The following is a 16,829-nucleotide window of genomic DNA, read 5'->3' on the forward strand; positions in this document are numbered from 1 at the left end:
AATTCTTTTGCTGTATTAAAACATAGTAGGTAGACTCATGAAAAAAAAAAACTGTTGAGAAATGGAATCAATGGATGTCCGATTTGACACAACACTGGAAAATGGCCACCCATGGTGTTTGGTGGCAACTTTATTGATAACCAGGATTTAAACAACCCTGCTAATACAAGAAGAAACATGGTAATCGAAAACAACTAGGAAATGAGAAATACAAAATATATACTCGTATATATATATAGGGATTAGTTTCCTCGAATGCAAGAAACTTTGAACGAATGTCTATAGTAGGAAATAACTAAAGTTGTGTGTATTGTATGTAAACAACTTTGAAATAATGTTTATTGTATGTAAGAATTTCGTTTCAACCAATTAAAATATAATCTGACAAGTGGCACCTGTATATGGTTGCCATGTATGTTTTTTTACATAAAATAAACATTTTTTCAAGTTGCTTACATACAATACACATAACTTTAGTTTTTTCCTACTATAAACATTCGGTCAAAGATAGTTACATTCTAGGAAACTAATCCCATATATATATATATATTAAACACAAACAACTATATATATATATATATGTATAATATTAAACACAAACAACTATATAATTCATGTTCTATTGTGCTATCCTTTGAAATTTTACTTTGAACTCTTTAACCTTCACGGAAACCCAGTCTTCCATGGTATCCATAATGTGAAAGAAAGCATGTCTTCCATGACGGTTGACGAGTAAAATGCCACACACTATCCAAAATCCGATGCCAAAACCAATGGCCCCGCTTATATAAAACCATCTCTCAAGTTCATCTGTGTCTGCTTCCCGAACGGGGGATGATACTGGTACTGGTAAATCTCCAGGACAATATTTGGACAGAGGAAGTCCACACAATCCTGCATTTCCCGTATAGGCTGAAGCAGTAAATGATTGGAGCTGAGTGCTAGATGGAATTCTCCCCGACAGGTTATTATATGACAAGTCTAGCCAACTTAAGGAAGTGATCTCAGATATGCTGGGTGGTATCCGTCCTGAAAAATGGTTTCTTGATAAATCCAACGTTAAAAGCTGTTTCACCTGACCAATTTTATATGGAATCTCCCCAAATAAAGCGTTCTTGAACAAGTTGAGTTGAAGCAATCCATGAAGATCAGTTAGTTCATTAGGGATTTTCCCTGTAAGATTGTTGCTTGAGAGATCAATGGTTCTCAACAATCCAAGGTTGGTAGTGAATTTGCGTCTAATCCCTTGCCACCGGACAATCGTACTATCAATATAATCCGCTGGATAATAGCTGAAACCTTTTACTTGAAGATCATATAAATGTTCGATTTGTGCCGCTAAGAGTCTTTCTTGAACCATGGAAGTAAGATTATTGAAACATGAAGGGATGGTGTCGTTGAGATTGTTCATTGACAAATCCAGAACTTGAAGATTTTCAAGTCGGCAAATTTGTAAAGGAATGGATCCAAAGAATTTGTTGCTACCAAGGTTAAGAACATACAATCTTGATAAGTTTTCACCAACCCAAACTGGCACGTTACCAAAAAACCTGTTGGACCCCAAGTCTAAAAATGATAACATAGTGCAATTTCTTAATGACAAAGGCAATTCTCCAGAGAAGCTGTTGTTGTATAAATACAACACTTCAAGTTGAAACAGATATTCAACAGATGCAGGGAGCCTTCCCGATAGATTGTTGTGTGCCAAGTTTAAAACTTTTAGTTCTTTCAAATGCCACAAACAGTCTGGAATTTGTCCGGAAAATGAGTTATGTGAGAGATCGAGATAACTTAAAAACCCATCAACAATTTGGCACAAAAAGGAGATTCCTCCATAGAAGTTGTTCTTCGAAAGATCAATATACTTATGCTTTAGCTTTGCAGTCTTTATAAAGATGGCATTTCTAAGAGAATTAGATGAAATATGTATTGCTTCAAGGTTAGGAAGTTCCCAGAATTTCTCACTTACAGTTCCGTTTAACTGATTATCATCAAGTATCAAATCTACTAGTGATGGGAAATGTTGGATGTCATCCGATATTGACCCTGTAAATTGGTTACTTGAAGCATCTACGTCAATTAATGTATGTGACGTGCATCCAGCGGACAAAGTTTTCAGAAAATCAGAAAGTGGTACAGTTGCAGAGTTGTTGTTGAAATATAGATAAGTCAAATTACACAGATTTCCAAAATATTTTGGTAATTTGTCTAACTTGTTTCCCTCGAGATGAACAGATCGAAGCATATTGCTAGTTAATAGGTAGAACCAAGAATATATGGATGAGTTGAGATTATTGTCACCGAGAGAAATGGTATGAATATTCGATGAAAAAGATTCAGAAGAGTTGACATGATCATAAGATGATGGTGAAGAATATGGATGCATAACCTGTGAAAGTTCACATCCTTCTAACCATAGAGATGTTAAGTTTTGGAGACTTAGAATTACATTTACCCAATGATCTGCCTTGGCTAGTGAAATACCACTCATATCAAGGTGCTCCAAATGAGACAGATGAGACAACCAACTTATATTTTCAACCGAACAATTTCCAAGTTGGTTTAGCGAGAGATCCAACAAATTTGCGAGGTTTCCAAATTCTGAAGGGATGGTGCCGCTTAGATGATGGTTGCTAGAAAGGTCAAGAGTCTGTAATTCAACCAAGGAACCAATAAACTTAGGAATGGTTCCATGAAAAGAATTACTGGAAATGTCAAGATACCTTAATTTTGTCAAGTAACCAATAAACTCGGGAATGGTTCCATTAAAAGAGCTGCCAGAAATGGAAAGATCCGTTAATTTGGTCAATGAACCAAGGGAGTTGGGAATGGTTCCATTAAAAATATTACTAGATAGGTAAAGTTCCCTTAATTCGGTCAAGTAACTGATGGAATCGGGAATGGTTCCACTAAAAGAATTGTTGGTAACGTCAAGATACCTTAATCTAGTCAATGAACCAATGGAGTTCGGAATGGTTCCATTAAAAGTGTTATCAGAAATGGAAAGGTACCTTAATTCGGTCAAGTAACCAATGGACTCGGGAACGGTTCCAATGAAAAAATTAAGGGAAAGACCAAGATGAGTCAGGTGGGTTAAGTTAAACAATGAAGGGCTAATCTCACCTCTAAGAGCACAATCATCCGGTACAAGCTCATTCACGTGACCAGTCTGGTTGTTGCACGTGACTCGTCCAGTTACAACAATCATCAATATCATCTTCCTTTTTACTTCCCCATGCGGACATACAATCATGATTATAGTCTTGAAGGCCAACTTTGAATTCAAGGAGAGCGTTTCTCTCCTTATCGATGCACTTGATCTCCTTATCAGCTGCTACTGGTTGTTTGTCCAAGAAATTAGGAATTATTGTTATAGAAGTACTACTATTAACAAAATGAAACGAAAACCACATAATAATAATAATAATAATCAAAACATGAGAAAGTGTAAATATATTATTATGGCACATATTTGAAATCATGTTGTATATATCAAAAACTTTTGCTACTCCGTATTTCTTTTAGCTAGCTGATACATGAACATCCAAAAATGAAGGTTATATATAAGTGAAGTTTGATCGAAAGAGTAGTATGTACCTTGATTATAGTCAACACTATCGCTTGGTCAATCTGTATTTATTATTGAATGGTAATTATAAGGTCCTAAATCACATCATTTGAGTGCCAACAAATGTGAAAAGAAGAAAAACTTATAATATATACAAATTGCTAAATGCGAGACTTTTAACATTGTGTAACTCCTTTGAGGTCAAATGAACCTCCATTTTTGACGTATTTGCCCCTAGAGACAAAAATTAAAGGTTCCATTTTCATGCTTTGTTGGAGATCTTTTATTATCTTAGACCGAATGTGGAGGCAAATATTTTAACATTGTGTACATCTTAACTACTCTCATACTAAAACCCGTGACAGACGGCATTAGTTTTACTTCTTTGAAGTCAAATATTTAATACGATATTTGTTTTCTTAATAAAAAGAAGGGTAAATTACATTTTTCGTCTCTGAAGTTTTCAGCTTTTGCACTTTTCATCCCTAACGTTTAAAAATTATAATTTTAACCTTAAAGTTGGCAACATTTTGCAATCAAGGTCCTTCTCCTAGACGACGTACGTTTTTTGCCGTTAACATACGCACGTGCTAAACACTTGAGGGTATTAATGTCGTTTCCTTGTTACACCCGAGGGACTAAAAGTTAAAACGTGACATGTTTAGGGAGGAAAGTTGCAAAAACTTTTATCTTCTTCTTCCTTCTTTTGTTGCTGCTAATCTCCTCATGTGATACATATCTTGATTGATCTCGAAAAAGATCTTATATTTTGTTGTTGTTGTTGCTGCCAAACACCACCCAGTCTTTATTATTAATTTGATTGGAGATATATTTATTTCAAGAAACAAAACTCTTATTTATAATATACATAAACATCCTTTCTTCTCTCTCAAACATCCAATCACCACCACTGAGATCAACCACAGCAATGCCACCACCCATTCAGGTCCGACCATCACTAAATTTTGCAAACCATATAAACAATAATTTCGTACTTGGAAACAATGATACATACCAAACATTTCATAATCCTCATTTCTATCACAGGGCAGACGTGTTTAAGAGCACAAAGGAAGTTCGTCCCTCCTTTCTTCCACCCCAACCGCGTTATTTTAGGGTTTATGGTGTTGCATTTCAATATATGCGTAAGATCGAAGCATACTGTAAAAAAGTATAGGGTTTGTATATGTATAATTATTTAGTTGATTCATTTATTCAAAAATTTACAGTTTTTACAACAGTAGCTGAAAAAGAAGATAATAGTTTTTGTAATTTTCATCCCTAAACATGTCACGTTTTTCACTTTTAATCCCTCGGGTGTAACAAGGAAATGACATCAATACCCTCACGTGTTTTGCACGTGCGTACGTTAACGGCAAAAAATGAACGCCGTCTAAGGGAAGGACTTTAGTTGCAAAATGTTGCCAATTTAAGGTTAAAATTATAATTTTTAAACTTTAGCGAAAAAAAATGTAAAAACTGTCAACTTCAGGGACGAAAAATTCTAGTGGTGACATACTCACTTACTCTGACTCAACTCTAGACTGGTATAACAAATCAGTGACTCTAAACTCGTAAAACAAATAAGCTTTTTGGATTAATCTGCTCGGAAGGTTAATAGAAAATCCATAATGAAAAAATAAAAAGACTTTCCACATTTAGATAGGGCCATTCATTCCATCGTCAGTTTGGGACCATTCACTTCTAAGAAATTCACATAATACCGTTAGAAGAAAATTTTCTAACAAATATAAATTGCCACATGCTGTTTGGAACTACCATTAATTCCACATTGCTAATATGTGGTCTTTTAAATTCATAGACATAATTTGACGATTCAAAGCAATTCATCATTGACAGTTAGAAAAAAACAATCCATTAATTTTTTAATTTTTCTAAAAAAATATAATTTTAATTAGGGGGAGGGAGCCGGAGCGAGATGGAGTCGCGAGATGGCGGCGAGCTCGCGAGATGGAGCGAGCTTCGGATGCCGGTGAGGGGAGATGGGCGCGAGTTGGGACCGGCGAGTTCATAGCTCGCGGAGGGCTGAAGAAGACAGGGACCAAAGGTGAAACATTTCAAACGGTCATATGACCGTTAAAAGGACTGTCGGTGCAACTTTACACGCTCCAGGGACCATTTGTGACAAGTCTGGGAAACTTTTTTTTTATAAAAATTTCTATATAAAGGGCCGAATGTATACTACCAAAAACACAACCAAACACCATTTTTACTCTATATTTCTCATTTCAAACACAAATATTAACATATATTCATCATATGGATCCATTATCTTCATCATCATCGTCGTCCGAAGCAATTTTTTTGGCTTCGGAATTTTCAATTCCTTTGCCTTTTCAATTTCTTCGATATGATCTTACAGAGCACGTTGGGAGACTAAATTTATCCCACCTCGACGACCCGGCGGCTCAACCAACACAGATTGCCGATTTATTTATTTAGTTTTTTATACTTCGTAATAAAATGTATGTGTTTTTATTTTATTTTATGTTTTGTATCTTTAAATTTTTAATATCTAAATGAAATGTATGTGTTTTCTTTTTATATTTGGTTAGTTTATATTTAAAAGGGTTAGTTTTAGTTTATAAAGTTAAGGATAAATTATTAAAATGTGAAGAAAAAGTTGAGAGTTTCGGATGCCACTAAAAAAAGGTTGAAAAAAGGTTGGAGGGTTGAAATGAGGTGGAGTAATTTGATTGGATGGTTGAAGGGAGATGAGAGGGTTGAACTCTCCCCTCCCTCCACCCTTAGCCTGTGTTCTCGAGTTTATATGTAAAGGAAGGGGAAAGAAGAAAAGAGGGGTGAATGGAAGAGAATGGGTGAAGTTTCCTTCCTTCCAAATCATCCCAAAAGTGGGAGGAAAATATCTTTAACACATTCTATAGAATTCTCCTTCCAAATCTTTTCCCTTCTTTTCTCTTCTTCCCTTAAATAAAACTCAAGAACCCAAATATTTTTAAAATCCTTTACAATCTTTTTCTTTCCTTTTAAAACAAAACTCAAGAACATACCCTTAGTTGTTTATGTAATATTAGACTTCAATCTCATATATCCACGCATAGGTTAAAATAAGGCTTTAACAACTAAAATGTCAATTTTTATTTTTTTTTTGGAAGGGATTTCCTCAAGTTAGCCCTAACATGACTAGTCATGTTAGGGTGATCTTGGCCTTTGAATGAAAATTAATGGCCAAGATTCAAAGATCATTTTTGAATCTTAGCCTTTGATTTTCATTCAATGGTCAAGATCTCCCCAACTTGACTCAAGTTGGGGCTCAACTTGAAGGAATTCTCACCCTTTTTTTCATGAATACAGTTGCAACACAAGGTTTTTTTTATTTATTTATTGCCCTATGTACCCAACAATTTATCAAATTTTGTTCATATATGGTATTTGAGTGACGTTGTTTGTGGGTTCAACAGGTAAAAGTAATACTCGTATTTTCTTCCAAAATTTCAGTAACTATTAATCTTTTCACAGCTATTTCCCTCCTTTATTTTTCTTCCTGTAACTATTTATATATATTTTAGACATCTATTAAGCTCTTGGACCCAATATCAAACATATATATAGATATACGAATATAATAAAGAATCTCGTGATAATAGTGGAACTAAGAATTTTTATATATTATATTATATTATATTATACTCCCTCCGTCCCAATTTAAATGTCACGTTGACTAACTTTGACCGTAAATAACTTTGTTTGTACTATATAGTAGTTGATAAAACTTATATGAACGAAAAGTACATTAAAAACTCAATCCATTCATATATTTTATATCAAGTGTTACATGACACAAACAAAGTTATTTACGGTCAAAGTTAGTCAACGTGACATTTAAATTGGGACGGAGGGAGTATCACTTATTATTGTAAATGGATGTGAATAGAAACATTCATGTTTTAAGACCCGTCTGATGCATGAAAAATTTAAGGATAAATGATTTCATGCTATAGTTGATTATATAACTAAATTATAACATGAGGACATCATTCGTGTGGCAAAATAAACAGTGTGTTACATATATAATACCATTTAGGAGAAGAAATATCAAAGTCCAAATATGCAATTGCAGCAAACATGGTGCTGTGACCAAACCGACATATACTTAATGTTAATATATAATACCAAAGATGTTAAGATATTAGCCGGTTTAGTGTATATTTTGGGTTGGATTGATGGCCCAAATGGCCAAATGTGTAAAATGGGCTAAATATTGGTCGAAACGATTGTTTGTCAATTGTCATATTAAAAGTGTTTAGTAAGTCAAGTAATCGGAAATTGTAAAAATATTTTGACATAATAAGTGATATCCAAAAGAGTTTTGATGTTTTTTTAATTTAGTAAAGTTAAAATGATGAGGGTTGTCTAATACCTAAGCTAGTCAAATTGGGGAGATTTTGACCTTTAAGTAAAAATCAATGGCCAAGATTTAAATGTCATCTTTGAATCTTGATACTTACTTTCATCCAAAGGCAAATATTACTCTAATAAAACCCCTCACATATTAAATATTTTAATCCATAAAAACATGAGATAATTATTTATTTATTATACAATATATATTAAAATATTATTTTATATCTAACTTAAATACATGACAACCACATAAGTTAAGTTGAAAAAATTCAAATGTTTACAATATATGATTACGCTGACACAGCAGAAATGAAAATGTAGTTGGTATCACTGTAATTGTATTACTTCAATAGTTCAACTCCATTATCAAATTTTCGTTCTACAAGTAGCTTGCTTAGGATCTAGTCTGCTCACAGTGTTGTGTGCTCTCTTTCAAATTTAGGTACACTATCTTGAATGAATATCGATATATATACTAATTTGACTGATTTCGCAACTCTAGTCCTGGAAACATGCATTGTTCGTCATTCATACATGAGAAGTTGTGGATAAAGATTGCAGTAAAGCATGATAATTTTACCCAGCCTTATTGTAACATCCCGAACTTTTAATTAACGGTTGACTTCAGTCGTTAAGTCAACACAACGTGTCCGTTAAGTCTCTAAGAGATTTAATGTTTATGTGTGATTAATGTGCATTATGTGTAAGGTTTTAAAGCCTTAATGATTCATGTGTTAATGTGTCTAAAGGTATATTTTAATGTCTTTGGAGGTGCTTAAAGTGTTTAATGTGTTGTAAGTATTCCCCATAGGTGTTTTAAGCTAAATATGAGCCATAAGGAAGTCTAAGAACTAGTTTTGATAAAGCTGGAAACTAAAAAACGGGTTAAGGGTCTAATAATCTGTCATTAGACTCATAAATCAGAGAATATACATTTCCTTTGAAGCCCTATCCGTTCCATTTGTTCCATGGCATCCTATTGTTCGATTTCATCGTTATTCGGTTGATTCGAGAGTGTTTTGATCAAGTTTTTGCATCCTCTTTATAATCTCCAGGCATCCAAGGTATAATAACATTGATTTTTATGTCCTTTCAATCATATAATCAGATCCAAAACTGGTCTAGGTTATTAGAAGATCAATTGATGTCTTAAACGTTGATTCGTTGACCTAAAACGTTTAATTATGTGATGCAAATCAAGTAAGGATTAATCAATGATTTCATTTCATCATTATGGTCTTAAAATGGTGAATTTTGAGGTACAAAAGTCGTTCATAAGGTTATGGGTCGTTTGGGGTGTGTTTGGTTAAGTTTTGGAGGTTAAACAATAAGGTTTGTGCAGATTCGGGGCTAGCTGCGCCGCAGCTACTAAGCTGCTGCGCAACTAGAAAACAGTGACCTTTAGTTGCGACGCAACTTGGTAGTTGCGATGCAACAGCGACAGAATTTTCAAATGGCCATAACTTTTGAACCGTAACTCCGTTTTTAACAAATAAGCTATCCACGGAATCGTAAGAGAGTCTACTTTCTAATGGTTATGTTTTTAAAAGATGATTGTGATGTCAAGTTTCCAGAAAGGTTAATTTAGTGAGTGAATGTCGAGTTTCGTCGAGTTATGTAAGCTTTAAAGTATTAATCGAATGTCCGATGCATCAAGCCTTGTCATGGGTTATGTTTATAGATACTTAGGCTTGATTCATGAACAAAAGTAAGTAGGTACTTGTTTAGCTTATTATATCGTTTAATGATTATAGGTAGTCGGGAATATTTGCAAAGCTCGGTAATTTACGTTATCTTTTTGTGCTCTTCTACGAGGTAAGATACACTACTTTGACACGCTGAGGGTTCAACAAAAACATAGTTTTCATATAATAACTTCCCCAAATGGTATCTTGTTTGCTTATGTGTATTCGGGATTATACGGGAGGTGATATGGGCTATGTAGATGCATATTGAAGCCTGAAATGCTACCCCAATGATATGTACTGATATGAGATGCTATGTATGCTTAATAGATGAAATGAAATATGATATGAGATAATAGGTGTTTTGCAACGATATATGACATGAGATGATAGATGATATTAAATGATGTACGATCTATGATGATAAATGATATGCAATGTTGTAATGATATACGAAATGCAATGATATATGACGATGTACGTGATGTAACAATGTATGCGATGTGATGATATGAAATGAAATGCTATGAAATGTGATGTATGATGATGATATGTGAAATGTGCATGATTACATGGCTTGTTCATCTAGTTCACTAGACTTATTAAGTTGCCATGACACATGCACGTTTAAGGGCCCAAACGTAAAGATGTATATATGTGATGATTGTTTAGGTTGTGTAAATACCTAAACTAGATGTGATGTGAAATCGAGCTCGTAAATTTAACGTGAAAGTGTTAAGCTTAATCCGTACTTGCCCTAGCCCGGTTAAGTGCGTTGATGTGGTTGCTCGGGTGGTTCCTTGCAATGAGGTACAATGTGAAGAGTAATACTGGAGGTTTTACCAGCCCCATTGTCATTGAACATACGGATTACTCCTGGATTGGCTTGCCATTCCTTAACGACATTAATGTACTACTGAATGGTGGTTCATCTAGTCGGGTGCGACTTATGTCACACTTAACGAGATGCATATGTTATATGAGATGCGTGACTTTTGTCACAATTATAAAGATGTTCAAATGTAATATGTGATGATGCAAAAGATGACTAGGCACATTTAGGATGACCCATCCTAATATAAATGATGTTGATGATATGATATGTATGTGTGATGATATGTTTGAGGATATGTGCCTTAACGACTTAATATGACTTTTATATAATGTTTTAAATGGACAAACGTTTTATAACTTATGTGTTATCTTACTTAGCTAATTCGTTAGCTAACACTTGCTCTTTTAAATATGTTGTGCCCTCAGGTCCAACAATAGTGAGCAGGTAGATGTGAGAAGATGTGAGACATGGGTAAACGATCTTGAAGCTAGCTATAGTTTACCCATAGTGGCTGCTCGCTTTAGACATTTGCTTTATGTTTAAATATTAATGACTTGTATTGATAATGTACACGGTTGCTTAATGTTGGGCAACCGATGGATTTCCATTTAGACTTATTTTGATGATATGGCTAGTAACACCATTTAATGAATAAACCAAACAGATTTTACTGGTTTGGACTTTTAAAGTTAATTCCGCTTTTTTTAACGCCGTTAGGCAAAAGTTTTTAGAAATCCTTGTTTTTAAATGTTGGGTGTTGTACTTATAATATTAACTGGATTATAGACTTGTGTCATTACACGAGTTGTATACAAGGATTTCATGGTAAGTATTGGTTATTATTAAAATTTTGATTTGATTATAGGGTAATGGGGGGAACCCTAGCCCCGGTACCACATTTGGATACCCATCGACTCATCCCGTATGAGCCATATGATACCGGTAGAATACCTCCATCCTAATCCCCACATGATCTGGGCACCCCGATGGATCGAACTCGCGTATTTAAACTTCACATGTGGGTCTAGGCTTCATTGGTCCCGGGTACCTTAAAGGAATTATTTTTTGTCCCTAGCGGGGATCGAACCTGAGACCTTAAGATCACCAAATCCTTGCTTTAGGGTCCGATAAAGTTAACAGTGTTATTACTTGATTACTAATGTATTGTGTGATAATATCGTTACACAAAATAATACAAAGTGGTATTGCATGAATCTCCAAAATAACTTATTAACACACTCTTTTAACTAACTTTAAAATACTTTATTTTATTTAATTGTTTTGCATGACTTTTATTTGATGCTAGATAACTTCAATCTCTTATATAAAATTCTAAAGAGAAACCCCGACAAAATGACGAAAGTGGAGGCGAAGGTGTGTGGTGATGGCAGTGGCTATTGTCGGTTGTGGCGAGTATTGTAGGATATTTGATGTATAGGTAATTGATGTAAAAAGAATGTAATTATTTTATGAGTTGAGAGATAAATTTGTAAATTATTTAATTAAAAGTATCTTAAGGACAACACTTAAGGATGTAGGTGGAATAATATTAAGTCAGGGGTATTTTAGTATTTTACGTTACTTGTTTTTACAAGAAGACGAGTGGTTATAAGAAGTTATTGATATACCTATAATTACTTATTAATTTACTAACTATACTTTCTTTATTTAATTTACTCATATATTTAGTTTATATAATTACGTTATTTAGTTATAACTTAGGAAATCGATAAATACATCCCATGAGGCTATGTTTAACACGTTTATTACATATATAAATATAAATAAGGGGAAAAGTTATTTTAGGACCATCTTTATTTTATGACCAATTAGGACATGTATTTTTTGTAACTTACACACCACCATCATCATTACTACGATATACAAGACTTTTTTGTAAATACACAAACACTTTCCGGCGACGGGCCCATCAGAAAATCATGTGTAATAAGTTACTTACACTAAGACTTTCCGGCGAAGCCGACAGCAAGGGCGGAGCCCGTACCGTAGCACACTGCCGCTATCTCTTGGATCGCTGCCCATCAATCCATACGATTCCCATATGCGTCCCTTGACGGCTAAGTTTAGAACAGATAAGGGCCTCTGGCCCGTACCGTATACACATGTGTAAGTTAACTTACACATGATTTTACGGTAGGCCCATCGCCGGAAACTCTTAGTGTTTTTACAAAAAAATCTTGTATATCATAGTAGATGATGATGGTGATGTATAAGTTACAAAAAATACATATCCTAATTGGTTCTAAAATAAGAGGTGGTCATAAAATAACCCACCCCTATAAATAAGTACATTAAACATAACCATCTTCTATATTTCCCGAATAAGATCTAATGTAAAACATTTTATGCATGTAATAACATTTTAAATATGGTCTTATAGGTTATATTTTATTAGTTTTGATTTTTATAGCATAATATTAAGTTTAAAATAAATAGGTAAATTTATAATTATATACTCAATTAAGTTAAAATAAAAATGAAAATTCAAAATTTATATAAATTAAAATTTTCCTAGATTATGAATAATGATAGATAATAATGTTCAATTTACGTAATTTGAGTTCGAACTAAATTTAATAAATTATGGTAATGTATCAAATTAGATGGTGTTTAATAACATCTTAATAAATAAGACATGATTTAATCTTAATTGTTTAAGTTGGATATAATGTTTGTTTAACACTTATTTAATAAGTCATCATTATTTAAAAAATGCAGTTAAAAAGTATTTTACATAATTATCGTTTCAAAACTTTTCTTTAAAAAATACTCATTAAATTTCAAGGGTATTATAATAATTTAAACTATTTAGTACGTCAATTCATCACACATAACAAAACAACAATGATTTATTTATCGTCTTATCCGTCTTAGAAACACTAAATTTAGACAGACACTTAATTCACAGATCACTTGATAAAAAAAAACAAACAGACCTAGGTATAGATTTAGTTAACTTATCTAATATAAATAACTTTTAAGCAAATTTAATTTTTAATTGATCAACTAAAAGATTATTAACTATTATGATTAGTTAAGAACTTAAGATTTATAGATTATCCATATCAATGTATGGAATGATATCCTTCAAAAATAACAAATAGACAAAACAAGAACCTATTTTTTTTTTGTTTCCTAAAACAAGCAACAAACAATATCATCATTCAAAAAAAATTTCACTACAGAACCCAGTTGACAAACCAAATCAGGAAAGTACTGCTATCAGCTATGTTCCGGGTCATTAAACACAACCCAAATAACCCATAAAAACCAGGTCATAAATTATTATTTTATTTTTATCTATATATTTTATCATAGTAATTTCAATTTTCAATAACAAGGTCCGACCCGATTTTCTCTCTCTAATTTTTTTTTCTTTACTCTATATACAAGTCATATTGGCGTCAAAAATCTGCTGATCAAATTCAAATAATAACATTAACAAATTAAGGTAAATTTATCTTACTTGGATCACATTTAATTATTATTGATTAATTAATTTGTGTTTAATTATCTCAATTTGTTGAATTTTGGAATTTAGGGTTTTTGTGTGATTTTTATCATTAATTGTTATCAATTTTGATGCTTTAGTTAAATTGAGGCTTCTGGGTATCAATATTTTTGGGATTAATTTGTGGGTTTTTGGTAAATTCATGAAATTTATTTGATTATAGTTAAATTGTGGGTTTTCTGTATACCCTGCTCATGGCTATTTATATTGAATTGTGGGTTTTAATACAAATATGAAATTTTTTATTTTGGGTTATATATATATATATATATATTAATAATATTATGATAAAGTTATAATAATCGTGTGTTTTGGGTGCTAGTGCTTATTTTGAATTAAATTGTGGAAATTTTTTAAAAACATGAAATTTATCTGATATAGCTAATGTGGGTTTTGGGTGTTTATATATTTGGATAAATTTGTGAGTTTGTTATAAAAGTTTAGAAATTTATATCATTATAGGTAGTTAAATTGTGGGTTTTGGGTTGTAATATATTTATTTTAGAAACTTGCTAAAGATGTTATTTGTTGACAGTGAAATAGTTGATCAGAAATGTTCGAGTAAAGATAGTTGTTAAGGTTGTCTGAGAGTATGATAAAGTAAAAATAATGTAACCGGAAAAAGTTTTGATTTTCTGGCTGTCTTGTATCGAATGTAAGGTCTATTCTATTTAGAATTGTGAATATTGCTAGTTTATAATCTTCTATGATGATATTAAGTTCATTTGAATATTTTTTGCCCCACAGGAATCGAGTTTCCCAGTTTCTGTTAGCATTAAGGAAACCTGAAGCAGTATATTTAATCATGCATAGAGCTTGAGTAAATGATTAGGCATCACAACTTAACAAGCGATACTCATAAAGTTTACCGAATTGTGACATTCTGTTATGAAGTAGATCATATATTGAAACCAACAGGTTAAATATGAATTTACAGACGCATATCACTGGACAGTACTCCGGGCAGGTACCCAATCAAGTCGGGAGCTCATTTCCTGCTATCCAACATCAGCAGAACATGATGCAAAATTCTGGAGGTCAGCGTAGTACACTTACTATGGACCCTGTTATTCTGAAGGCACGGAAGTTTATACATGAGAAAATGTAAGTCTTTCTCTTCATGCTCTTGTATGTCTTATTGGTGGTAACTAGATAGGCAGGTTGGGAAACAAGGTTATGTTTAGTACGGGTCAAAACGGGTTGACCCGAAACAATAAATCGTCGAAAATTTATAACTTTATTTCCAAATGCTATCAATGTATCAAAAATGATTACAAAGTTATAATATTCCAATGGTAATTGATTTTGTCGAAAGTTTATAACCTTATTTACATGCTACCTGTTTTATGGGTAACCTAGTTTGCATGAAGAGTTTGACGGGCAATATGTTGGTGCTTGTTCTTGTGAGTATAAGAAGTACTTTAGGCAGATTTCTAGTTTGATATGGCTGTTGATATTGCTGTAACTTTAACTATGTTGACTTCCCCCCCCCCCCCCCCCCCCCCCCCACTACTCTTGTGCCTATGATATGCAGCTGGAAACCGATTAAATCTTTTTTTCTTGATAGTTAATTTGATTATAATGGTGAAGACAAAGTTTGTTAGCCGAAGTTAAAATTTTCTAAAAGTACATTACGTTCTTACGCAAATTTGCGTTCTTTTTCTATTGACTTTGATTACATTAAATACTATTTTCGGTCACCCTCGTTTTCAAGTAGCTGAAGTTGACAAAAGATTCCGGAAAGTCACTTTACTCGCACTTAAATATGAACTACGTTCACATGTAGTAAGTTTCATTTTGTCTTCGTAGATGACTTTCCTTCTCCACCAATGTGCCCATCTCTTCTATCAAAGGCTAGCTTTACGGTTTTTGTTTCTCTATCATTGTTCACATGTTTGATAGAATTCTTTTTTTCTTTTCTTTTCAAATTTTCCAATTGTCCCATTTTTATGGCTCTATGAATTTCTGGATTTCAATGCTTCAGGAGTTGTAGAATTTTGTAGTATTAGGTTTTGTGCTTTTGGGTATAAAACTTCTGGGTTTTAGTTTACTACCATTGGCTTTATTTTAAATTTAATTTTTTATATTTGTTAACATTGTGGTATCTGTTATTTTTTAATCCACTAAAATATTGCATTTTAGTGCTTCTCTCTATTTTTGGGAGTCAAGATCTTCGAGGCAGAAAATTCAAGTTTTTCCATATCAACTCTTATTTTAAATTGTGTATATTGACAATGTCTTGGATATGTGCTTTATGAATCCATATTACACCATAAATCCTTTCTATAGTTTTGTCCCTGACTTTTTTTTTCTCTCCAGTTATGAATATCTCATGCGGCGACAACAAAGTCAAGATTTACCTCCAAAGAAATTGCTGGATATTGTTAAACGTTTAGAGGAAGGACTGTATAAAACAGCTACCTCAAAGGTTTATCTGTGTTTCATTTATATGAATTATATTTTTTTATGTCTATTTATCTATAAGTTGTTTTTATTTTTAGGAGGAATATGTGAACTTGGAAACATTGGAAATTCGTTTACATGATATAATTAAACGTGTTTCCTTAAATAATCATGCTCAACAATATCAACAACAAGGCAATACCTCTGTTGCAATGGGAACAATGATTCCAACTCCCGGTATTTCTCAAAGTGCGAATTCAAGCTTAAATGCCCAGTCATCCATGGATCACTCGTTTGTGGCGGCAAATGGCGGTAATACCATGGTCAATACTGGAAGTTTCATTCCTAATACCATGGGGCCTTCTGGTGGGATGCATAGCGGCCACTTCACCTCATCAGACGGTATGTATATATCCTAGT

The 16,829-nt window shown here is 33.1% G+C and overlaps 2 protein-coding genes across 5 annotated transcripts in view; one reads left to right on the forward strand and one right to left on the reverse strand.

Moving 5' to 3' along the window:
- The window catches only part of LOC122606613 (histone acetyltransferase HAC1-like), a 34,935-nt gene that overhangs the window by 4,708 nt on the left and 13,398 nt on the right, over positions 1–16,829 (forward strand). For 2 of the 4 annotated variants that reach the window (XM_043779456.1, XM_043779457.1), the window contains exons 1-3: positions 14,754–15,110; positions 16,326–16,434; positions 16,508–16,811. The exons of 1 other annotated variant lie outside the window; for it this stretch is intronic. In XM_043779456.1, coding sequence (XP_043635391.1) covers positions 14,932–15,110; positions 16,326–16,434; positions 16,508–16,811 — 592 coding nt within the window. In that variant the 5' untranslated portion in view covers positions 14,754–14,931. Of the gene's footprint in view, positions 1–13,646; positions 13,770–14,753; positions 15,111–16,325; positions 16,435–16,507; positions 16,812–16,829 lie in introns of those variants that run through there. One more of the 4 variants, XM_043779458.1, reaches the window with a different exon arrangement.
- Positions 620–3,253, reverse strand: LOC122607042 (receptor-like protein EIX2). The gene is made up of 2 exons (XM_043779965.1): positions 3,089–3,253; positions 620–2,728 (listed from the first exon to the last, which is right to left on the reverse strand). The coding sequence occupies exons 1-2, from the start codon at positions 3,251–3,253 to the stop codon at positions 620–622; spliced, it is 2,274 nt and encodes a 757-aa protein (XP_043635900.1).

Source organism: Erigeron canadensis, chromosome 7 (assembly GCF_010389155.1).
Source record: "Erigeron canadensis isolate Cc75 chromosome 7, C_canadensis_v1, whole genome shotgun sequence".
NCBI lineage: Eukaryota > Viridiplantae > Streptophyta > Magnoliopsida > Asterales > Asteraceae > Erigeron > Erigeron canadensis.

Excerpts from the sequence above, each read along its gene's own strand:
- LOC122607042 (XM_043779965.1), bottom strand. The coding sequence starts at position 3,253 with ATGATTGTATGTCCGCATGGGGAAGTAAAAAGGAAGATGATATTGATG. Across the intron at positions 2,729-3,088 it reads CATTGTTTAACTTAACCCAC|TTAAGGTATCTTGACATTTC; the intron begins CTGACTCATCTT and ends TACTTGACAAAA.